This window comes from Coturnix japonica, chromosome 2 (genome assembly GCF_054131305.1).
Source record: "Coturnix japonica strain WE chromosome 2, WE-NBRP24, whole genome shotgun sequence".
NCBI lineage: Eukaryota > Metazoa > Chordata > Aves > Galliformes > Phasianidae > Coturnix > Coturnix japonica.
Window position 1 is genome coordinate 75,527,065 of NC_140664.1, and position 24,752 is coordinate 75,551,816.

Consider the following 24,752-nt stretch of genomic DNA (forward strand, 5'->3'; position numbering starts at 1 on the left):
GACGGGATTTTATTAGACTTTTTGCAGAGAAAGAATGGGCTGCATCCCAGTGTTTATGAAGGAACAGTTGAAGTGATGACTTAGTGAAGGACTGTCATTAGGAAGGAAGCATCAAGTCTTTCATTTAGAATTACTTACCACAAGTTCAAACTAAATTTTAGTTAAATATTTCAGTGAACAAAATTCAGATGCGAAAGCCTAGGAGGGACACTAGGAGGGGACAGTGATGTAAAGCACAGGGGACAACCTCCTTTTCTAGAGGCCAGCCGTGTCACCAACCAGGCAGCTCACTAATTCATCTCTGCACAGAACATTCTTTAGCAGGACACAGGGAAATGGTCATTAGTCATTTAGCAAGACATGGGGAAATGGTTTTAAGTTAAAAGAGGGAAGATTTAGGTTGGATGTTAGGGGGAAGTTCTTCACTAGGAGAGTGGTTAGGCCCTGGAACAGGCTGCCCAGGGAGGTTGTGGATGCCCCGTCCTTGGAGGTGTTCAAGGCCAGGTTGGACGGGGCCCTGGGCAACCTGATCTAGTAAAGGTGTATGTTTGGTGGCCCTGCCAGGCAGGGGGGTTGGAACTGCAGGATCCTTGAGGTCCCTTCCAACCCGGAACATTCTGTGATTCTGTCTGATTCTGTGATTCTATTCATAAAAAAAAAATAAAAATTAATGGCTGTGCTACAGCATCCCCAAACTCTTTAATACATCTGACCCTAAAGCAGACATGCAGAAATAAATGAAATAGTATCTTTCAAAATTCTTCATATGTATGTTTAGATGCTTTGCAAAAGTACATCTGTGAACACAACGGGAGACGAGATGCAAGTAAGTTTAAGCGTACTTTATTAACTTCAAGCAATAGCCATTTCCCAACATTCTGCACAGTTACAATCTGACACATGCTGTAGAAGATTGCTCTATCTCCAGTAGTCTCACAGACTGGTCTGCCTTCTGTGTACAGGTCAATATACATATAAAGGTTCTTCAGAGGTTTATTGCCACTTACCCTATGTATGGAGATAAAGTATTATTAAAAATACTCTACAGGAATCATTATATTCAATCAAAGGCTTTTGAACAGTTCCTAATTCTTTTCTAATTAAAGCAGTATACATCATAGTAATAAAAAGACAATCTAACTGCATATCTCATTTATTTCAGTGCAGAAAGAGCAAGAAAAAAAAAAAGAGCATTTAATCTCCCCAAGGAGTCTGAGTTAAATGAATACAGAGGGCTGATATCTTGTTTAGTTTGCCAAGCATTTTGAACAAACAAACACGTGGAATTTGTCACCACGAGGGAGAAGCAAGCAGAAGTCAGCAGACTTAACTAGACTCTATGTAGGACCTCGGGTGAAGATGAATTTTATATCTTTGTGTATAGGAGGAAAAGATAAATTATCCTCTTAGATCAGCTGTAAAGTAGTTCAGCAAGAAAACCCCATTGTGTAATTGTGTTTGTACCCAGCTGCAACCGCTGGAATTCAGGTGACTGCGGTGGCCAGCAGCAGCTTCTCTGCTGTCCTCAGAGGCCACAGGAGCAGGTGCTGCCTAAAACTAGGAATGTTTCTTAACTGTGGTCAGGAGGTTTTCAATACTAGATGCTTCTGAAGTCAGAATTAAAGATTTTCTGTTGCTGCTGATACAAAAAGCTGAAGCTGAGAGTGGATGGAGGACTGAAAGCCACTTGTTTTGAACAATGCCTGTCAGCTGGTCTGTGCAGCAATAGACAGGTTTAGCGGAACGAGTAAACCTGCTGAGGTTAAAAGGCAAAAAGCGCATCATCTGCTTAAATCTCTACTGGTTAAAAGTGTTTATTTTGACCAAATACAATGGCAGACTAGTCTAAATGACAGGTTTGGTACTGATTGTTCTATGAAAACTGCATTAAACAGCAATGCTTATCTGCCTGCATTTCATCACAGTAAGAAAAACATCTTAAAGCAGAAACGAAACAAGCATATCAGTGTAAAAAAAACTGCAGTACAGTTTAGTATGTCTCAGGAATTATCGCTGCTGTAGCAGCGTTAATCAGTTCTAAACTGGGATGCTGGAAACCAAAAGATTAAGACAAAAACATATGAAGAGTATTTTTCATATCTTTTATAGGACAGAAACCTTTGTTCATGTCTTCTGGTAGCCATCATCTTCATTTGAGCTGCACCTACAACACAAAGAACAAGTGAACGAGCAACTTTACGCTTCTCCAGAACAGCTTAAAACAGTTCTGTAGGTATTAAGGTGCATTTTTCCTACTGCTTTGTTTCTGTATCGCCAACTCATTTGCTTAATATTCCTATTTTAAGAATAAAGCACAAAGCAACAGCAAGAATAAGCTTTTACTTCCTGCCTATGACTGCCCTCAGAAGCGCTTCCTATGTTGTGAAAGTGCAAGTTACTTTCTGCATTTAACTAGCAGACAACCACTGCTTCGTTTAACGTGAAAGCTGAATTTACTTCTGCTACAAACAAGATACCTTTAACATGTGGAAATAAGGATGGATTAATTTTTATAAAGAATTTTACAACTGAGGAGAGACAGGTGGAAGGTTCCACAAAGGCTTACAAAACGACCCATCTCCTGCCTGTTTTTGTAGTTAGGTCATTACATCTCCTCCATGGGGTATCCCCCCACCAGCAGAATGACTGCTGTGCCTCATTTTTCCATTCCTGCGTGCACTTCGCGGAGTGCATGACTGTTGTCATTTATGTACCTAGATGGATACAAAAACCCTTCTTAGTTCAAATACGTCTTATAAAATAAGTGAAACCAGTGGGTTTATCACAGGTTTTCAGAATACATCGATCAAAAACGCAAAGAGGAGCCTCTTAATAAAGAGTACTTTGAAACAGCAATAAGGATCTGAAAAGTCTGATTCTGTTTTCCTCGCGTTGCATAACCAACTCAAATGTTTCAAGCTGTTTTTAACTTGTTGCTAAATGTTTATCTACACATGCTGTCAGAAATAACCTTGTTAGGAAGGTGAAGTTGGTGTCTCAGCAAATCAGACCCCATGGAGTAGGCGTTGAGTGGCCTGTGACTCGCTTTCCTTTTTCTCTTTCAGCACCATCAAAAGGAAAAGTGAGAAAAACAGCACAAACATTAGTTAAAGCCTGAATTTCATCTCACGTCCTACAGGAATAATTTCATTACAATGAAAGCAGACAGTATCTGTAGGGCTTTTTGCTTTCTTTTCGTTTAAAGCAGTGATAATTATATATCTAATTAATATAGCCTATAGCTCTTCCAAAGAGATCATAGCTTTTTACAGTCCTCTTAATTAAACGATTAATAGAAAAGGCAGGGGCGGTTCTTTACAAATTACCTGATTTACCATCACTGAAGACAGATTCTTTTAAAAATGGCTACAAATGCCTTGTTCACAAAAGACTTTATTATCTAACGATGCATACTGAAAACATACAGAAATCTGCATGGTCCACTTTACATGCAGCAGAACAATCTTCACTTTACAATAAGTGTCAACTGTTTTATGCAAGAGAGACAACACTTTAGAGTCACATTTTTGTTTTTTTTTTTTAAAGAAAAGCTTCATTTACAAAAGAAATAAAAGGTAAAGAAGCAATTACCGCTTTTAAAAAGCAGCTGCTTTGTTCAAGAGTGGAAGGTTTATGCCTGTATTGAAAGACAACATGATCACAAATAATGAAAACAATGAAAACAAACGAAACACTTTTAGCATAAAGCAGTACACTTTCAAAATGACATACAAATAGTTAAAAAGTTTCATTATGTTGTCTGTCTATCCTTTAGATATAAGTTCTTTCAAATGAGATCCCAACGTATGTAATTACTAAATGAAAACTCTTCCGTAAGTATTGGCTCTATGTCATAGTGAACTGTATTTAACAAAATGTATACAAAGTCTATAGCAAGTCGATTAAAAAAATTAAAGTAATAAGAAACAGTACACTGAAGGCGCTCTATCCATCAAGTGCGCACTCTCAAAATCGTTAAGTGTGATGAACAGAACGGGAGCTGTAACTATGCCACAGTCGCAATGCCAGAAAATAAAAACAAGATCATTTCTCAAACATGCAGGGAATTCTGCCACAACGCTACTGTCTCTCATTTGTCAGTCGTTCCAGTAAAATAACAGCTTAAACACCGGTGATGTTGATGGGTTAGCTTACCTTCAGTGTACTGAAAGTTGTACACAACCTGCTTTAAAAGAGGAGACCATCCCTGCGGGCAGGCTCAAGAAGGAACAGACCCCCTTCGGCACTGACTACACCAAGGGCATGCTGCTGTGGCCTGCACACACACACCTAGGAAAATGTGAATATAAACAGCATTTATGCTGGCCATTTTTTAAAGACAAAAATGAAGCCAAGTCTGCTAAAAACAAATCAACCACCCAGTATTACTGCTTTTTTTTTTTTTTTTAAACAGATGCTTTTTTCTTTTTTATAATATATACGAACTGCAACCATATACATTAGCATTGTACTTCTGTGCAGTCTTGGCAATTAAAACAGTTCTACAGTGAAAATTTTCACAAAAGACACAAAACAGAATTACTCTAACATTTCTAAAAGAAATATCAGCCTCGATGTTAATTCAAATGTATCTTTTCTTCCTCAACTTTGCAGGGCAAATATTTATGTTTATATACATTAATAACTGCTGTGAAATTTCTTCAGTCTTTGTATCTTAATTACTCAAACCCTTTGAACTTCTTCATCTGGTTTAAATTTTTTCCTGGATGAAGGCGTGCTGCAGAGCCTGGTTGATGCTAATCCGTTTAGCGGGATCTAACATTAGAATCTGGTCCAACAAGTCCTTCAGCTGGTGTACTTTTTTACGCTGGTCTTCAGGGAGTCGCTGGCACCCAATCAAGTCTGCTAACAGGTCCTTAGTTGGATTAATGGTGCTCATTACAGTAACTTTCTCCTACAAACACAAAAACGGCAACCTTGTACAACAGTGGAAATACACAGAACCGCTGTAATTCTTACACCGCTTACATTCTCATCAGCAATGCTCTTCATCTTCACATGGCCTCACAAATACTCATGGCAGGCAAAGGAAAATAGCAGAAATAAAGCCACTGGGGCAGGCCAGACTGCATCTTTCACCAGTAGCTAATTGTATCTGATGTTCCAGTCCATGCCAACTGCTTCTTTTCCCGGTATTGAGCACCACCAAAGAGACTGGATTCATTTTCACTGCACCCCCTCTCTATTCCATTATTTATATATATCGATAAGATACCTCTGCCCCTGTCTTCCTGTTTTCCAGGCTTAATAGTTGTTATTCTCTCACCCTTTCCTCACAGGAGAGATGCTTTAGTCCTCTCATCATCTTGGCCCTACACAGAGCTATTTCTACTATGTACTAGTCCCTCTTGGACAGAGGAGCCCAGAACTGGACACAGTACTTCAGGTGTAGCCTTACCAATTCCGAGAACAGAAGGATCAGTTGATCCTTCTTGACTCTCTGGCAAAACTTTGCCTAATGCAGCCAAGAATACCACAGACCTTCTTAGTGGCAACTTATATTCAACTTGGTGCCCACCAAGACCCCAGGCCCCTTCCTGCAAAGCTGCTTTCTGGCTGGGTGGCCTCTACTGCGTACTGATGCCCAGGGCTGCTCCTCCCCTAGTTCAGGGACTTTGTACTGCCCTTGCTGAACTTCATGAGATTCAGGCCAGCCTATATGTCCAACCTACTGAGGCCCCTCTGGATGGCTGTGTGGCCATCTGGTGAATTAGTCATCCCCACTACTTCTGTGTCATTGTGATTTACTCAAGGTGCAATCTTGTGTATCCAGTTTATAACCATGTAACTTGCATATGCTTCTACAACAGGACATTCTGAGAGTTGACAAAGTTTTGTTTGTAATTAAAGTATGTTTGAAAGACTGGTAACAGTAGACACATTAAGGACTTACCCTTTCTGTCACTTTATCTACTTCTATATACATAAAGTTGAGATTTTGATCAAAATGCTGATCTTTGAACACACCTTTTCGAATCATCTGGAAAATCAGGGAAAGACAAGAACTTTAGGTACGCTCTCTATATTAATGAATTTCACAACTGGCATCAGCATCTACTCACCAGTAAAACATGAATAACTTACTATTACTGAATTAAATATCAAATAACTACGCTGAATGAAAAGATAACATTCAAACAAGTTGAAGAAGGACTTAATACCTCCCATTGACTTACAACATTTTTTTTTCAGGTCAGTGCCTTAGAAGGTTTCTGCTTTCACTTTATACTTAGTCTACGAAAAAGAAGCTGTATATTTTTACTTCACGTAATTTTAAATTAGCATAAATTACACATTCAGAAGATAACTGATATATACTCGCTGTTAAGAGATGTGTGTTATGAAAGAATTTCAGGGAGAAAACACAGTATGTTTTACTGGTTCATAACAGCAGTTTCAGATATCAAATACAAAATCCTAATCTTATTTTTCTTACCTTGTTTGGCATCTTTCCTTTGAGATCCATGGCTAGTTTCAACATATGGTTATTGGTTTTGCCAGGAAAGAGTATTTTTCCTGTATAAAGTTCATATAACGTGCAGCCTACAGACCACATATCTATACCATAGTCATAGATTTTTCCTATAACTGAAACAGAGCAATTCAAGTTAATTCCATGGCGGCAGCTTTAAAGATAATACCACGAAACATGACAAATAAAAAAAGTCTGAATTAGAAACTCTATCGGTGCTCCCTCCTCCTCTTAGGAACAAGAAGGTGTTACAACTGAAAGACTTCTCACTTTTGCAGTTTCCCAATTACAGAAAGGGAGGTTTTTACCTAATGCCCAATCTAATCACCTCAGCTTACATTAGCCAAAGTCAGAACAGTACGTCTAAATTAAAACAAAGCTATAACCAATTGGAATGACTCCTTCATGTTCTCACTGAGCTGACCACAAACGCGCATGAAGACTCATAAAACATGCTTTCAATGGCTGAATTTTTTGACTGCCATCGTATTTTCAGAGTGATGGTTTGCTGAGACCAAATAAAAAGCAATCTCAAATCAAAATTTACATTTGCTACTACTGACACAACCTGCCCAAGTGCACTCAGTCCGAATGTACTTACTGATTTCAGGAGCTCTGTAAAATCTACTAACTAGATACGGTGTGATATCATTGTCTGCAACATGTGAAGCTGATCCAAAATCACAAAGCTTTAATATCGTTTTAGATTCGTTCACCTGAAAGTTAAACATGAGTGAATATAAGCATTATTTGCATGCAGAACTGGCAATAGTGTTATGAGACTAACAATACATTTAAATGAGAGATAAGAAAAATATTCAGCCTTCAATTTACAGTTTCTTCCCATAATTTAGTCTGCCTTCTCTATATTATAAGAAAATTGTCAAACCTTCTTAGACTGAAAATGACAGATCCTAAGAAATATGAAGTCATCAGTTTCACATACTTACTCCCTTACTGATTTTATTTTTTTTTTTTTCAGTGTTATTTCTTTATTGCTGTATCAACAGTGTGTATTTTAGGAGTAGTGGGAAAAAACAAACTCTCAGTATAAGTTAGCAGCTCCCATCTGTAAGAGTATTAAAAAACAAACAGAAAACATGCCCAGAATTAGCTTTTGAATTAGGTTTTAGTTTGTCTGCTTGTATTAAGTGTTCTGCACGGAGCACACTAATAGTGACATCTGCTGAGAAAGTCAAAACCATACTCCCATTGCTTTGGAGACTTGTGGCATGACACTAATTGAAAGGCACAGAAAGGAATACATATATATTAGCATACATTAGCATCTATTTAACACAAACACCAAAATGATCCCACACACATACATCAAAGTACTTTCTAAATGGGTAATAAATACAGTACATCATTTGAAATGGTGTCTATACGACTCTCCTAAGGCAATATGGCATCAGCTTTGCTTTGCCTCATCCAAGTCAGGTATCAAAGTCAGCTGTAAAGGTAATCCCTCACGCAGCCACCAAATACTACCTATACTCCTACATAAGTTAGAAACTTCTTAATAGATACAGAATGCCCAGCTTAAGATCAGTCCAGAATGTGATCAAAGGCATGTCAAACATCAATAAGGAACAAGCGAGTCACTTCTGTATCATGATCTGAGAACAAACATGTCAGGTGAAGAGCAACCCTAAGAACAGAACTACTGGGTAGTTATTTAACATGAACCAACAGTTTTATTACAAACTTGAATGCAAGTCTGTTTGGTGTGAAATTGGGTTTTGAGAAGGAAACAGAAATCTCCCTGTTGGATTCCTAATTTTAAAGCTGTAAGAAAGTAATATTGGAACTTCCTAGTATAAATAATTGCAAGAAAGTGAAAGAAGTACGCTGCACTTCAGGACAGAATGCAGAAAGTTCTAAGAGACTGAGGGAACGCTGTATAAATTGAACACATAGTTGCAAGAAACACAATTTTTAAATATAAAATACCTAGACATGTATGCAGTATGTACTACTACTTTTAGATATATTAAAGATTTCCCATTGTGAAAGCAAATTCATTCATATTTCTTCCTGCCTCATCATCACTTTCAAGAATCTACATGGTAAATGTTATCACTGTGTATTATTAAATCTGTGATTTTATTTCTGTTCACGAACTCTACAAAAAAGCCCTCTGGAATTGACTACAGTAGAGGATTCAGCAGGAGGACTGGAGCCTGCCAGAATCATGCAGTGTTCATATTCTCTTAGAATTACAGAAAAATACCCTTGCTGGACCTGGATTTCATTCTAGATAACCAAATATTATCAGTTTAGACTTCTACCTCTAGTATCCAGAGTACCACTCATAAATCAGAATGCTATTCACATATCTCATGCTTAGCTAGTAAATTTTACAACAGCGATGGCAATAAATCACAGAATGGCCTGGGTTGAAAGGGACGATAACAATCATCTAGTTTCAATCCCATTGCTATGTGCAGGGTCACCAACCACTCCCACCACTGCCCAGAGCCACAGAATGATCATTTTAAATCTGAGTTTGTCCATGGGCGACCACCAAGAAAACCCAAGTCAAAACACTTGATTCCTCTGAGGTAGCTCCTACGCTCCGCTAAGCAGAATGTTTCATGGGTAAAAAGAAAAGGACAATAAAGACTTCTTCAGTCGTCTTATTCAAATGAACAAAATCTCCTTTCAGGCTTAACCAAACTATTTTCATTTTTTCATTCTGTAGAAACGAGAACATTTTTCAGCTACTGATGAAAAGTCCAAAGACTTTTCCTAATAAAGGATACTGTCTTTGGAAGACCTAACTATTTAATATGGTATGAGTGGATGCAAGTTTGTTTTAGAAAGGTTGAAGTAAATGAAATACTTTATATTTTTCAATTAGTTATTACTTACCAAAATGTTATCTGGTTTAATATCTGCATGTAGGATGTTGCATCTTTTAAGAAGTTTTAAAGCCAGGAACAGCTGTTGGCTGTAGGAACGCACAGCTTTAATATGAAGACCAACATCTTTCCCATACTTTTTCAACACTTCGCGTAAATTCATACTATCATAAGAAAGAGAGAAAACAAAAGAGCTCTGTAAGGGAAAATATACTCGCCTTCTAAACTGAAAGAGAAACAGGAATAAGTCAACTTCACAAATTCTGGGGGAAAAGTGACATTAGCTTAAGACACGTACCTCGCTATTTGTACAGCAATGAAACAAAAATGCTGGCGATCAGACCTACGCTATAACATATCATTACTCACTAGACTGGAGATATCACTTCAGAACACATGTTTAGTCCGGATGAATTGGAGAGAATTGATTTGCACATGTACAGCATTTTCTTAACAGCTGTACAACCTTTGTGCTCAGTTTCTTGAGGAGTGATTAAAAAAGAGAATACGCAAAACATGGAAGTTGAAGAGGCAATGTTTCGATGACAGCAGGTGAAAAGATGAATCCATAACTAAGTCATAACTGCGTATAAGCAGTGTGCAAATGTGTTACAAAGAATATAGAATATATCATATACTGTCAATAATAAGCCTTATAATAGAATCTATGACTCTGTGAAAAGGCTTATTATTGACGGTATCTTAGTCACTTCATTAAACTTGCACTGCTTCAGCAAATGATTTATCCTCAAGTATCTATGGCAAAAATTAAAATATACAGTGAGAACTTAGGATACAAGCAATTGATACAAACAACATCTATGCAGGAAAAGGAATTAAAGCAACCAAAGTGTCTAGATCCATGATAAAACACAGTGCCTACACATAGCCTGCCAAAGAATCCTTATTATTTAAAGGCAAGTTTACAGAGCACTGTGTAACCATCTTCTTCTGTAGGTTGTTGCTATATATCTGTTCTTCACAGAATATACAGTATTTGCTCAACCTCTCTGGTAACACATTCTTAATCCAAACCCACAAGACAAAGAATTATGTAAACCTAAGAAAAAGATTTTCACTAAAAAAAAGTCATTAAGGGGAACACTGGTGAGATGAGTAATTTACAAATAATTTAATGCAATTAAATTAATTAATAATTTATTATTAATAAATTACTTTGTTTCAAATATCAACCGGGCACAAAGTTTACGATAACACAATTCACTATGAAAATCTGAACTAGTTCAGCATATTGTGCTTCCAGATTTGTTATTTTTTTCTTTAGACATTCCTTACTTCAATCTTGGCAATGGAACAAAGCACCAACCTTAAAACAATAGTCAGGAACAGAAAGGTAAAGATTACTTTTAGCAATACTTTACTATTCACAAAGGATGCCATGCACTTGTCATCTTACCTCAGTGGTTCGAATACCAGACAGAGATGTTGTTTGTGGTAGAAATGCCTGAACAATCTTAGACAATGGAACTTGTCATCGGGATCTGCATCATTGAGCTTCTTCAAAAATTCCAGTTCTTTTAGGCCAGTTTTTTGCCTGCACACAAAGAAATAGAATTAGAAAACAAAACAAGTGAGATTCTAGTGCCTTGTTTAAACCTTGAGATTTACTTCTGCAGTTTTAGATGTCAGTTTTAATAGTACTATATAATGTAGCACTGCCTGAAAAAGCCGCAGTAGTGGTTCACTGTTGGTGTCTACCCATTGGTTATGTGTCTTTGATCACCTGTGATTTTGTGATCTACTTATTCTTCTCCCATCTGTTTGTTTTTCAATTACGTGGTCAATTACACAGTTTTAAAAGTTTTAATCTAAACTGGCTGCAGTCAAGTACACACCCAAACCAAATTATCTTAACACACCAAACTAAACGAGCTTATTACGTATTGTTTTTCCCCTAAATATTTCTAGGTACTATTCGTATCGTATAGCTCAAAATAACTCAGTTGCACACAAACCAAAACAACGTTTAAGACTTCTGGTGTAAAACGCATGGAAAATATTTCCATCTAAGTTATCAGTAATGGATAAGTACATAACACATGACTGTAGGTATATGGCAGCAGATGCTGAAAATGAATATTAGAGATTCTGAATCCTCACGTAACTTAACACAGTTTAATACAACATCACCCTAGTTAAGGATCACTCAGTCTAAAAGACCTCCAGTGATTTTCTTTCCAATAGGCAGAGTATCATCACTTTCTCGTATCCTCTACACATGCGCACATACGGAGAATATGCAAAAATAATTAACTGAAACGTCTTTGTCTAAGTTAGATATGACTGACTAGTAACCAACCCACAGCTTCCCAAATGGATTTGGTTCATCCAACCAGAATTTTACAGTCCTTGATTCCCATCTCAAAAATCTCAGGGCTGGGCAGACAACATAATCAATGTTAAGCTTATTCCTTGCCACCACTGTTCCCTGCAGTTTTGCAAATGAGAAAGTGCCTGATGAAAATGCAAGTACCCTTCTCCTGTGAGTGCGGATACATAGTCCTCAAGCGCTTCCAATTATATGGCTCCTATTAGCAGAAAAGGCAGGAACCACAGCTGTAATCTGTTACTTCACTTGAAACAAAGGAAGATTCAAATCACATCATGAAAAACTTCCAAAAGTCTCACATTCTTTATCATAGTATTATGAAACAAAAACATTACTTACATAAGTTCGTTGTTCCTGATGATTTTAACCGCTACTTCTTGGTTTGCTCTTGCCATATCCCTGGCTCGTACTACATTACTGAAGACTCCCTGACCAGTGTAACCATAGACATTGTAACGTTTATCTAGAACTTCACCTATATTAACACCTGAAGGACAAAAATCAAGCAATTCAAGTAAGAGTTACATGTCATATGCATAATGAAACATTTTATGAAAAATAAATGGTTCTAAATAATGTCAACAGTATGATCACTTAATTTCATAGCATACTAGCACCAGTCTTTGTGGAAATTATGGGCAACATCAGCAACTCCAAGTCTGGAATCCTCCCCTTCTTGAGTTTAAAACCTGCATGCTCATTTCATCCATTGCAGGTAAATTTATTTTGGCCCTTACACCTGCAAATGAGCCTTTAACACTGACTAGTAAGTAAAACATGCTCGCTCACTCACTATCTCCATTCTGAATCCTAGATAATGACTACCACAAGTGCCACCCGTATTCTCTTGGATGCTGGATTTCTTGGTTTCAGATCCTGGCAAGCATTCCTTCATTCCTTCCTTCCTTTGTGAGGATGATGTGACAGCTCTAACTATGAGCAGGTTTGAGTTTTACCCTAACCATAGTTTTATATCTAGGGGCAACCTGATGCTGCACAATATGCAAGAAGAGAAAACTGCTTTGGGCACACCATATTCAGCATGGCACTCACAGCAGAATATTCACGTTAGAGCATTTCAGTACTTTGACATGAGGTTCTTTTCCATTTAGCATCCTCCTCCTTGCTACAGTCGCGAACCAATAAATGAAACTTACGATAATAGCCTTCTGCATCAGTCCAGTTATCCCTGAGATTGGGGTTTTCTTTGAAGTCTTTTCCAAACCCAGCAGCTCTTAGACGAGCACTCTGTAGCAAAAAGAACAAATGTAACAGCTTTGCTTGCGTGCTCTAGCTGTATATTTTCTTTAACGTTTACTTATAAAAATCAGAAGTTCACATTACGAGGCACTTTTTTCCTACTGAATCAATGCTCTTCTCCACACTACAAACACATTTATCTTGTAGAAGAAAGAAACTACTGAACACTGAATGCTACTTAAATACCATCGCTTGAAAGCCACTGCAAGGGAATGGAATAGAGACAAGCAACAGAACTATTATTAAGTATGAGAAATGAGACATGTTTCAACCATTACATGCAATGAATTTATACAAGTCAAATTAGAACACACAGTTTGGACTATATTAATTAGTCTTACTATTTACAGTATATTTGTAGTAATAAAAGTTTAGCAATCTGGGGGATAAATGTAACTGTTGAAGCCTCAAATTTCTTTCTGTTCATTCAATGCCACCTCACAAAATCCATACTGTTACACTTAGAATCACAGAAGCATTGCAGTCACTGCTGACATTGCTTAACTGAGCTGACAATATTGTTGCAAATTCCAATTCATGAGTAGTAAAACACATCTTTGACTGAACAACAATTTTTGTAGAGCAGAAACTGATTCCTTACAAACCATTTAAATCCCTACTCGTTATCCCAAAGTTTTTAAGAGCACCTAAACGACCACTATTCCTGCAGTATTTATCTTTCTCCTTCGGTGTGCCCGTGTGTGTGTCGGTTTTATTACAGTGACACCTTCTGTCAACAGTCTTTTTTGAGAACTAATAGATTTCATCTGCCATAAAGCAAGATTAACTGGAGAATTTCCATCTTAAAAGGAATTTGCTGCTTTGACTTTATTTCTCAGTGACTGTGTATCACTAGCAACAAGTATTTAAGGGACTGCTAAGACTTGCAAGCTGCTTCAGCATATTTAGAGAAAAGCTGCTGAAACAGTGCAATAAGTAGAAATGGGAAATGCATCTCTTCATCCAAAAAGAAGCCTCCACATCACTACAGCATGTCATGAGCAAATTAAAATACATTACACATGCTTTGTAATTAACATTATGTGAACCTCTGAGGAAAGTACGCATCTCTGAAAGAACAGTAAAATGTGGCAACTTTAACATAAAATGTTAGTATGAAGTTTGTTACTGTGTGTGCCATCACAGCTCTCATTTGAACAGCAGGTGAAATACCTAATTTGTTGTTTAGTTTGGCCCAAATCCTACCAAATGCAGGTTTTCTTTCACTGAAATATTAGAAGTTACTTTGTCTGCTTCAACTGATCAAAATATCAGAATTATCAACTCAGTTACTTTGCTTTTACAGCTCAATGTTCCCACAAACCACAAGTGACAGCATCCCTTCAATAAAAAAGCAAGCAAGAAAAGAATCGCACATTTCATCTCTGAGGATTACCTACATCAAAGTACGCAGCAAACATATCATCTGATTCTGTGAACATATCCGGAGCTAGCAGTTTCTTCTGAGCTGAACCTTGAAAGGAAACTCACATTATTCCAGGCGATGAAGATGGCAAGTGCACAACAGTTAGCAATGTAAACTGTGATTTGATATTGATACAGTGCAATCTCAAAATCAACATGGTGGCAAACTGAAGTATTTGCAAGAAAAGTTAGAGCTGATTTACATTATACACAGGTGAGGTGGTCAAGTTCGTCAAAGCACTCAAAAACCAAAATAGCACCTCCTTGAAAAATTAAGTATAGCAGCTTTCAAGCAAGTCACACAGCAGGAAGGAAAGGTACATACTTTGTATGATCCTCACAAGTGACTGCACAAAAATATACATTAATACTTATTAAAAAATGCAGACATTATTTCAATCTACAAGTGCAGGATTTTCCAGTAATCACGAAGTGTTTTTACTAAAAATCAAAGCTGTAAAGCCCAGGAACTCTTTGGAAAATGCTTTTGTCAGCTCCATCAAAAAGGATCTCATGTAGCTTACAGTGAAAGATGAAGCTAACTATGTTTAAATGACAAACAACCTTAACTTGGAGAAGATTAAAGTCCTAGAGGCCTTTTATTGGGTTGACAAGATAAAAACATAGGAATATAAATAAAGTATAGATTGGTGAATGCAAACAAACTTCAAGCTATTTCATGATACTAAACTTCTAAGAAAAAAATATGCATAAGTGAAAAATGTTCATTTACAAAGAGCTGGTCCTTAATTATCAAGTCAGGCATCATTAGCCACTCTTCCATATTTATAGCATGAACTGCACTAAGGGTTACTAGTAATATGGAGAAAACTTTGTTCTCATTGACCTGCTTAACAAACAAGCTTTATTATTTTAATGTTATGTTTGAAATATCCTAATATTCAAGGAAATACTGCAAGCTCTGTACAAAAAGTCAACACGTGCCCAAGTCTAGAGGTCTATATAAACAAAAGTAAGCATCTCTTTTGCATGGTTTTAATACACTGCATTATAAGGGAGGTTTCAGATTCTTACCGTTGTTCTGTTCCACTGTCATGAGGTTGTGCTTGGCTTTTACCGATGCCTCAAAGGTGTCCACGTTTTCCCGTTCATACTCCTTCACATCAGCAGCTACCCTTTCCAGGATGTCATCTGGTGAATTGGAGCGGCTGCGTGTACTACTTTGAGGACTGCTTGGTTCAGATGGCACAGATATATTACTATCTTCTGTTTGGCCCTTGTATTTCTGAACAGAAACACAATTATTAACATCAGCATTACAGTTTATCACAGTTTAATTATTTTTACTTTCATTCCTAGTGGCTTGTGCTGAACATTAAATCTTTTCTTTCGTAATCACCTACATCTCTTATGGAAAAAGATTATTTGTAGAATTAGATATCAGAGAAAAATCATGTAGTTCCCATTTCCCCTGCTATAGGTAGGGACACCTCCCTCTAGACCAGGTTGCTCAAAGCCCCATCCAGTCTCATCTGGAATACCTTCAGGGAGGGGACATCCACAACCTGTTCCAATGTCTCACCACCTACACAGTAAAGGATTTCTTCCTCATATCAAAGTTTAAATCTACCCTCTTCCAGTTTAAAACTATTTTCCCTTGTTCTCTCGCTACATGCCCTTATAAAAAGTCCCTCCCCAGCTTTTCTGTAGGCTCCTTCAGGTACTGGAAGGCTGCTATAAGATCTCTTTGGAGCCTTCTCAAAGCTGAACAGCCCCATCTCTCTCAGGCTGCCCTTGTAGGGGAGGTGCTCCAGCCCTTTATCATCTTCACAGCCCTCCTCTGGGCCTGCTCCAACAACTCCATGTCCTGCTTGTGCTGGACGCAACTGGATATAGCTTAGGAAAACTCAATTCTGGTACAGCTCAATAAAACTGAAAAGGTGCATGACGATTCAGGCACCTCTGTATTTCCTTCCTTGTGCCTGACATAGTGTTAGTACTGACAGATTCATTAGGACAACATTTTGGCAAACAAGGATTAAAATAAAGTACTTAGGAAATAATTCAGTCATTGTTCTGAAGGATTTTATCATTACTTTTATATTAAAAAGATAAAAAAGATGACCTTTAAAAAGAAGAGCCCACCTGTGCTTTACAGTTATATCCCCTCAGCCTGGACTCAGTCAGGCACTACCCATCACTACTGACACCTTTTTACCAGAAGCAAAACCTTCACGGCAGTGAATGCAAATCTCTGACTGAATACATTCTTGACTTCCACAAAGGGGAAACCAATTCAGTTGCTCTATGAAGTTTTGGAAAGGGACAAGTGCTATTTGAAACAAGCTAACCACTTCGATTAATTGATATCTAACAGTGTTAAGCTGATAAAACCAACAGCACAGCCCTGAGGATAACCCATAGATGAGAATAAATGAGAGCATTTTTAACATGTCACACCATAGGACTGCCAGAGGACATTTGATTGTGACATGAAATTGACTCATGGGAGAGCTGCTTCAGCCTTAGAAGTGATTATGCTGTGCAGAAGGAGTATAAGCTTTGACCAAGACATGATACAACCCCATGTACCTGAACGATTGCTTGCCGCTGTAACCTTCGCTGTCTTATTTCTGCTTCTTCATCCTCTTCTTCCAAATCAAAATCTTCAAGACTATAAAAATATAATTACTTTTTATATAGCATAGTAAACATGCAATTGCATACTGAATCCTACTAAATGCTCTTTTTGGGTGCAGAAAGCACACAATAGAATATTGAACAAAAATTGTTAACCTGGCTCAGAAGTAAAATGTATTAAATCCCAGTGTGTATATTCATATTTCTTTGCTGAGAAAATGTATCCACTGATAGCTCGTTGAGAGAGAGCGTTTCATTCCCAACTGTAACTTGATTGTTACGAACGCACTGTCTCATGCTGTCAGATTAGATATTTAGCAAATACAGAAAACAATTTGCTAGCAGCAATTAATCCTTCCAGTTTCTCAAGTAATATGCTGAGATACACACAGACCAAATTATTTTCAAAAGACATTCATCAAGTTGAAATTAGAAACCAAACCACACATGAGCCCCACAAGGTCTGCCCACCAAACAACAGATTTCAATTATCCCAGTAGTAATTTGACAAGATTAAAAGTAATAAAACATGATTAAGGTTTTAGATGATGACCCCAAAACTACAGCATGATGTTTTAACTGGTTCCCCACATTACTAAACCTGCATGTTTAAGACAGCGAGTTAGATCTCAAGACTTACTTTTCATCAGATGAAGACTCTTGTTCCACTTTCATGCCCTCAGAAAGACTACCTTTAAATTTGTCTTCTTTAACTTTGCTCCTACTCCTACGTCTGTGACCACCACGTGACCTGGACCTCCTTCGAAGGCGAGATCTACTTCTTCGGCCTCTATCCCTGGTAACAGGAAGAGGGATTTGTTTGTTTGTTTGCTTTGCTTTTTATTTTCTTGGTTTTTAAAAGAAAAAGAGGAAAATCTGTTTGTAGAACAAAGATACACAGCAACTCCAAGGAATACAAGAAATGAATTAATGGAGGACAAAATTAATCCAACTATGCCAACTTATATATAAGTAGGGACTGAGAAATGCATTATCTTTTTACACATAGGGTACTGTGTGACTCTTAGTATCCTATAAAATGAACAACAAAACCCACGTGTTGTCTTTACCTCCTTCGCGGGGACCTACTCCTCCTTCGTGGAGATCGGCTACGTCGAAGGGGTGACCGCGACCTCCTCCTAATGGGTGACCGAGACCTTCTCCGGGATGGAGACCATCTGCTGGGTGGGCTGATATCTTTTGATCTTTCCCGTCTAGACAAAATATCATCTCTGGTTCGTGTTCTTAAAATGAAGAAAGAACCACAGTAAAATAAGGAGCGAGCTGAGAACAAACCCTCCAATTCCTTCTAAAATCGTGTTCATCACAAGCAGTATTCAATGAATAAAACCTAAAACCAAATTCTTGAATTTTTCTCAGCAACATGGAGGTTAAATTTAGGGCAAAACTATTCCATGATGACAACTTCCATGTGTTTTCCAATCTGGCCAATAGAAGTGAATGCTTCAGCATCTCACATACTGTAGTACTGCAGCTAAAAACAACCATTCTCCATTAACACTTCTCAAATTAAAACAACAACCAACTCTTGATTCCATGTTCACTCTTGTCTATACAGATGCATAATTTTTTAAGGGAAAAAAAATCCTTAATGAACCGACCACATTAAAAAGCTGATCAGAACAGCTGCGAAAAGAACCCCAATCTGTTCAGGGATCGCACGCATGTGATAGGAAGTAGAAGGTGATTAAGAAGTCCTAAGTAACACTGCACAGTAACATTCTGCAGTCAGAGAACTAAGGACTATCTTACACGAGTGGGACACTGGAAGCAAAGATGAAAAATCAAATTCCTGGGAATCACAGAATGACCCGGGTTGGAAGGGACCTCAAGGATCATGTAGTTCCAACTTCCCTGCCTGGCAGGGCCACCAAACAAACACATTTACTAGATCAGGTTGCCCAGGGCCCCGTCCAACCTGGTCTTGAACACCTCCAAGGACGGGGCATCCACAACCTCCCTGGGCAGCCTGTTCCAGGGCCTAACCACTCTCCTAGTGAAGAACTTCCCCCTAACATCCAACCTAAATCTTCCCTCTTTCAACTTAAAACCATTTCCCCATGTCCTTCAATCTGTGGTTGAAAACGCTCACTGGAGCTCCTGAAGTTACCTAGCAGCCCAGATAGTTATAGGCAGTTAAAACTCCAATGTGGGAACACTGGTTCAAGAAGGCCTGTTCACTTCCAGTAGAAAATATTTCTCAGCAGTCCTCCACTCACCAGCGTAGCAAATAAAACTGAAGTTTTATTTATTTATTTATTATTAACTGAAGTTACTCTTCTATCAACTTGGTAGCAAAATTCTAGACATGTGCCTCACTTGCAGTAGTGTTTAGACAACTAATTCAAACTGGCTGCAATGTAACAGCCTGCACTGAAATGCAATTTCACTAGAAATGAAAAGTGAAACTAAGACAGGCAAGAAATACGTCAAAGACACGCAGTGGAGTGCTCATTCACCAGGAACTAGTTGGATAAACTGGTGCCATTTGCAATACTTGCTTCATCTGGTTAACACCACAAAAGCCATTTTCCAAAGTACCTGCAGTGCTGCTTGTCAACAGTATATGGGTAGCTCGGTCCGGCCCTGGGCACTCACCCATTGCTGCAACAACCACATAGTGGTGTGTGATTGGAACTGCCTGGGCTGGAGCCAGGGGAAAGCGCACCGTAGTGCTGATTCCACCTCTCCTGCTCATCAAACACACTCAATGGAAGTGAAACCCTCAGGTATTACACGTTACATGTGCTCAAGCATCTCGGCAAATAGCACTACGCTTAATTAGTAAGGAAATTGCACCAGTTTTCAGAGTTTTCAATTTAAAAAGACATTATATGCAAAAACATACGGCCAAATTCAGTGCATATCAAGGAATGCTTTACAGATAAACTGGTGGAATTGAAAAAAGTCTGTCATCTCAACAAATTTTCCTCTAAAAAGTTCTCTACTACCCGAGAGAAATATCATAGAATCATAGAATCACCAAGGTTGGAAAAGACCTAAAAGATCATCCAGTCCAACCATTCACCTATTACCAATAGCTCCCACTAAACCACGTCCCTCAGCACAACACCCAGTCTCTCCTTGAACACCCCCAGGGTCGGTGACTCCACCACCTCCCTGGGCAGTCCATTCCAGTGCCTGACCACCCTCTCTGAGAAGTAATACTTTCTAATATCCAGCCTGATATCCCTCACTTCACAATCATGCCTTATTCACGGCATCAGTTTTGGCAAGCATGTACATTTGTGAGCAACTGTTTTCAAGTAAGAAGTACAGGAGGAGTAAGATTTCAATAAAAATCTCTGGTGAATGCCTCAAGAGCTCAGTAAGAATTGCAGCCACTGCCCCCAAACCATTCTGATACATTAATAATACCATATATTTTATATCCAAGACAATTCCTTATCACGTAATGCAGCCCAGGGAAGCCTAAAGTTTGGACACTTCAGGTTTAATGGGTTAACATCCAGAAGTGTATACAACTGTACTGTTCCCTGAACAGGAGCTTGCAATCCAGGCATTACCAGATTCAAAGACGCTGCTGTCTGATGGCTCATATTAAATCTCAAAGTCACTGCTTTCAAAGCCTAAACTGCCTTTTAAAACAAATGACAAAAGTACGTTAAGAAGATTGAACCCTTCCTCCCTCATTTATGCATATACAAAATATGGCAATGATATACAAGTTTGGGCTCGCTATCAAAACAGACCAGTAACGCTACCATAACTCCAGCAAATCAAAGAGACAAAAAATAACTAAGAAGCATATCTTAAACTCTAATTTACACCATTCACACTTTCATTTTTCAGTAGGTGTGTGGAGAGATGCCAACACTGACGTTTAAGAGGACAGAGAAGAAGGTTCTCCCTTCTCAGGAATTCCTGAAAACAACGTTACTACTAACTTTGGAACCAAAACAGAAGCTGAAATCCAAATTCAACGCAGCAACAAAAAGCAGAACCCGAGCTACAGAAGTTGTTCCCAATACTGGTGAGAACAACCAACAGCAAAGCTGACTTTGTGTGTCTGACAGCTGGAGTTAATATTTTTGAGAGATTACTACGTGTAACAGAAACTCATCATATAATACATAGCTCTTCTCAGAATGAAAGAGAAACACCAGGCTAGAAGATGGTTCATCCCATAGCACATCCTTGCAATGGCTCATGACACTTTTAAGTTACCTGGGAGATGAAAGACGCCTCCTTTCTGATTCTCTTCTTTTCCTTTCTGCAGATCTACTCCTCAGCCTCCTAGCTGGAGATCGGGTCCGAGAAGGGGATTTACTCTGTTTAGATCTACGATCATTAAAGAGAGGGGATCTGCTTCTTCTTGACTTTTCACGTGGCTTAGGAGACAAGCTTCTTCCTTTTGGGCTTCGTCCAGGTCTTCTGGGGGACCTGTTTTCTTTCCCTGAAGAAGCATCTTTAGAAGGAGATTTAATTGGCTTTTTATCTTTGTCAGTCTCTGATCGCCTAGATTTTCTATCTTTGGACCGCGATCGTCTGTCTTTGGATTTGCTTCTGAGTTCTGCTGGAGATTTGGATTTTCTGCCGCGATCTCGACTTTTGCTTTCATTTACAACTGGAGACTTCCTGCGATCCCTTGATTTACTCTTATCGTCAGCCTTATTTCTGTCTTCTGGGGGAGATTTAGATTTCCTATTTTTCTCCTGAGATCTTCTTTTAAGCATCGGAGATCTTGATTTCCTCATCTGATCTTGAGACTTACTTCTTTTACAGGGGCTTTTGGATTTTCTCCTCTCTTTTGACTTGCTTCTAGTTGTTTTCTCTTTGATTCCATCAACTGCTACCTTGCTTTTCTTTTTGTCAGATCTGTGCCTAGTCCTTTCTTTTGATTCACTCTTATTTCCTTTTTTGGAACTAGCTTTATTTTCCACAGGTTCTAATTTCCCCTTAGTGTTTGACTTAGTCGCGGGTCTGGTTCCATTTCGCGCCTTTTCATTAATTTCTCCCTCTTCTTCAGATCCCGACTCATAACCTTGTAATATTAATCCCATACCGGACTGGACTTTGCCTTCCATTAACTCATTTTCAAGTTCAGCTTTCAATAAAGCCCTTTGTTTCTCCAAATCTTCCAGAGGAGCTAAAAAATCAATTTTAGTTCTTTTTGCTGGTCCATCTTCCTTGTCGGAGGTATCGGCTACCTCTTTCCGTTTATGTTTCTTATGTTTGTGTCTGTGTTTATGTTTTTTGTCCTTATCTTCCTCTGAAGAATGTTTATGTTTCTTGTGTTTACTTCGGTGTTTGTGTTTCTTTTTTTTGTGCCGGCTGTGCTTGTTCTGAGGTTGATCTGCTTCTGACACTTCCCCATTCTCTTCATTTGTACTCTTCTCAGATGCATTAGCATCCTCAGCCCTGCAAAAGAGATAAAAACTACCCATCAGTACCAGCAATTCACGGCAGCCCTTAAATTCAGGTTAGTTTGATGGCCTCTTTTGTGATAGAAGCTAACTGGTATTTAATTATCTGCTTTTGGAGAATTAGAAATGCACAAGCAACGTAATGAAGTTGTAAGAGTGGGTGTAGTTTGGCACAGACAGACAGCTATGACTGCAAAAAAGAACTACTAGCTTATGAAGATGGAGCAAATACATCAACAAAACAAATCACGCAGGTGAAACCAATGCTTCAGGTTATGGTTCAGCACTGCCGGTATTTGGTAATAGCATACAACAGTACCGCGCACTTATACCTCCCGTTAGTCCAGTATCTGTCTTATTTACTGCTCAATTCCTATGCCAAACCCAAGCCATGTCCTCTACAAGTACTTTCAAAAGACAGAGAGCAGTTGTCCCCCAGAGATCAAAACTTATTTCAAGGGATGATTCTGACCCCCTAAGTAAACCATCCCACGCAGTCTCACACACAGCAGGCTGACTCTCTTAATTATCATTCCTATCTGTGTGTACACTTGTTAAGACAACATTATCCTGCATTTATATATGCAGAAACAGTATAAATTAAGAACAACTAATTTCGGAAAAGCTTTCCAATAGAATCCAGAAGCCTGTGAGCTTCCTGAAGGAAAAAACAATTGTTCTCTTTAGATCTGTAAAATGGCATTGGACAAAAACAAAGAGAAAATGAAATCAATTACCAGCTACAGCGAGACGAATATCTGCCTTTTAAAATCTGCAGCCAAATCACCTCCTAGATGCCAGTAATGCCTTTCTGCAAACTCAGCCCACCTGCACTAGTTTTGGAACTCGCTCTGGTATCTTAAATACCGCTTCATCCCCAGCCTTGTTCACTGAGGGGAAGTTCATGGGGTGTGATGGTCACAGCGGTGGTGAGATGCACACAGAAATGTAGAGAAACCCTCACAACACCGCTAGCTTCATCCTGCAGAGGTCTCTGAAGGATACGACCAATGATCCATTGGCATAGTCGTATCAGAATTATTCTTTACCAAATAAAGGATGAAACCACACTACGAATTCAATTAGCGTCCTCCTCATTAAGGATCCTCAAGCAGTACAGTTAATAATTATCTCCTATGTGAGCTCTTGAGAATCCTCCTTCTGACAGCATTAAATCACAGAATGGCTTAGGCTGGAAGGGACCTTAAAGCCCACCCGGCCCCAACCCCCTGCTGCGGGCAGGGCTGCCACCCGCCAGATGAAATAGTTCAGAGCTACTCCATGCTCAGGCACTGATTTATTTCACGTAACTCTATCCAAACACAGACAAACTTTTAATTCGTTTAACTGCTCCGTAGCCGTGATTACATGGAAGAGAAATCTTGTAAGCGAATTTCAGAAGGTGATGAGGCCACGAGGTACCCACACGCTTCTGTAGCAGGAGTTCTGATATCTGTGTTAGAGCCCTAACTTTACATTACGTTTTGAGATTTAAGGCAAGGATCTACATAAGTTTAGGAAGATTTGTAGAGATTTTACCTATTCACTCCCTACCTTCGGGCTTTCTATGCAAATCGTTACTTTATTCTCTTTATTTACGGATCCCGAGCGATGCCGAGGAGCCCGAAGTCACAGAATCACAGAATGCCCCGGGTTGGAAGGGACCTCAAGGATCATGTAGTTCCAACCCCCCTGCCTGGCAGGACAAGTCGGAGCCCGAATGCAGCGCGCAGCCCCCCGGAAGGAGGGGCCGGCAGCGACAAATCGCTTCTTGCTCCCAGCGACGCCTTCACTCTTCGTACCGCGAGAACCCGCGGCTCGTGGAGCTGGGCTCGGCAGCCTCAGCAGCGGAGCGGCCCGGCCGGGCCCAGCGGGGCGGGAGGCACACGCCACCGGAACACGCGCCGCTCCCGGCGCCGCTTCCCCTCCCCCGCCCCGCCGTCCATCGGCCGAGCGGCCTCACCCCGCTCCCCGCAGCACACCGGGCCGCGAGCGGCTCCTGCAACCGCGTTCGCAGCCCTGTCCGCGGAGCGGCTGCCCGCCGCCCTTTCCTTCCCTCCTTCCCCACGCCGCCTCCGGCCCAGCCACCCCGCTGCCCGCTGCCCGCCGCCCCTTCTCGGCGCTGGGGCCGCTCTCCGCCTCCCCCCACCCCGAGTTGCCGCTTCGAGCTGCCGCCCCGCCTGCCCTCCCGCCCGTCCCTTACTCAGTCGCTCGCTGTTCAGGCTCCGCCGCGGCGGCCATTTTGAACTTCCAAACTCCTTCGCTGCCGCTGGGGAGACGCGGGGCCGCGGCGCAGGCGCAGCCGAGCGGCCGGGAGGGGTTGGGGGATGGCGGGGGGGCGGCAGCCGGAA

At 39.7% G+C, this 24,752-nt stretch overlaps 1 protein-coding gene across 8 annotated transcripts; it reads right to left on the bottom strand.

The window, feature by feature from the left end:
- Window positions 1–827: 827 nt before the first annotated feature.
- PRP4K (pre-mRNA processing factor kinase PRP4K) lies at window positions 828–24,680 on the bottom strand. 8 transcript variants are annotated; one of them, XR_014943577.1, is made up of 20 exons: window positions 24,605–24,680; window positions 21,203–22,396; window positions 18,064–18,237; window positions 17,634–17,789; window positions 16,946–17,027; window positions 15,428–15,638; window positions 14,368–14,441; window positions 12,865–12,955; window positions 12,047–12,194; window positions 10,775–10,912; window positions 9,368–9,521; window positions 7,095–7,209; window positions 6,458–6,609; window positions 5,915–6,001; window positions 4,638–4,915; window positions 4,156–4,290; window positions 3,592–3,637; window positions 2,972–3,058; window positions 2,119–2,164; window positions 828–1,008 (listed from the first exon to the last, which is right to left on the bottom strand). XR_014943577.1 is itself a non-coding variant. In XM_015854549.2 (15 exons), the coding sequence occupies exons 1-15, from the start codon at window positions 24,640–24,642 to the stop codon at window positions 4,712–4,714; spliced, it is 3,018 nt and encodes a 1,005-aa protein (XP_015710035.2). In that variant the 5' UTR covers window positions 24,643–24,680; the 3' UTR covers window positions 828–4,711. The 8 variants fall into 8 exon arrangements, 2 of the variants coding, with proteins under 2 accessions (XP_015710035.2, XP_085396402.1); XR_014943576.1 differs by having other exon boundaries at window positions 828–2,164; XR_014943575.1 differs by having other exon boundaries at window positions 4,156–4,915.
- Window positions 24,681–24,752: the final 72 nt, after the last annotated feature.

Coding starts and splice junctions, on each gene's coding strand:
- PRP4K (XM_015854549.2), bottom strand. CDS start 24,642: ATGGCCGCCGCGGCGGAGCCTGAACAGCGAGCGACTGA. Junction 18,238..21,202: donor AGGCGTCTTTCATCTCCCAG/GTAACTTAAAAG, acceptor CTTCATTTTAAG/AACACGAACCAGAGATGATA. Junction 4,916..5,914: donor TAGATAAAGTGACAGAAAGG/GTAAGTCCTTAA, acceptor TTGTGTTTGTAG/GAGAAAGTTACTGTAATGAG.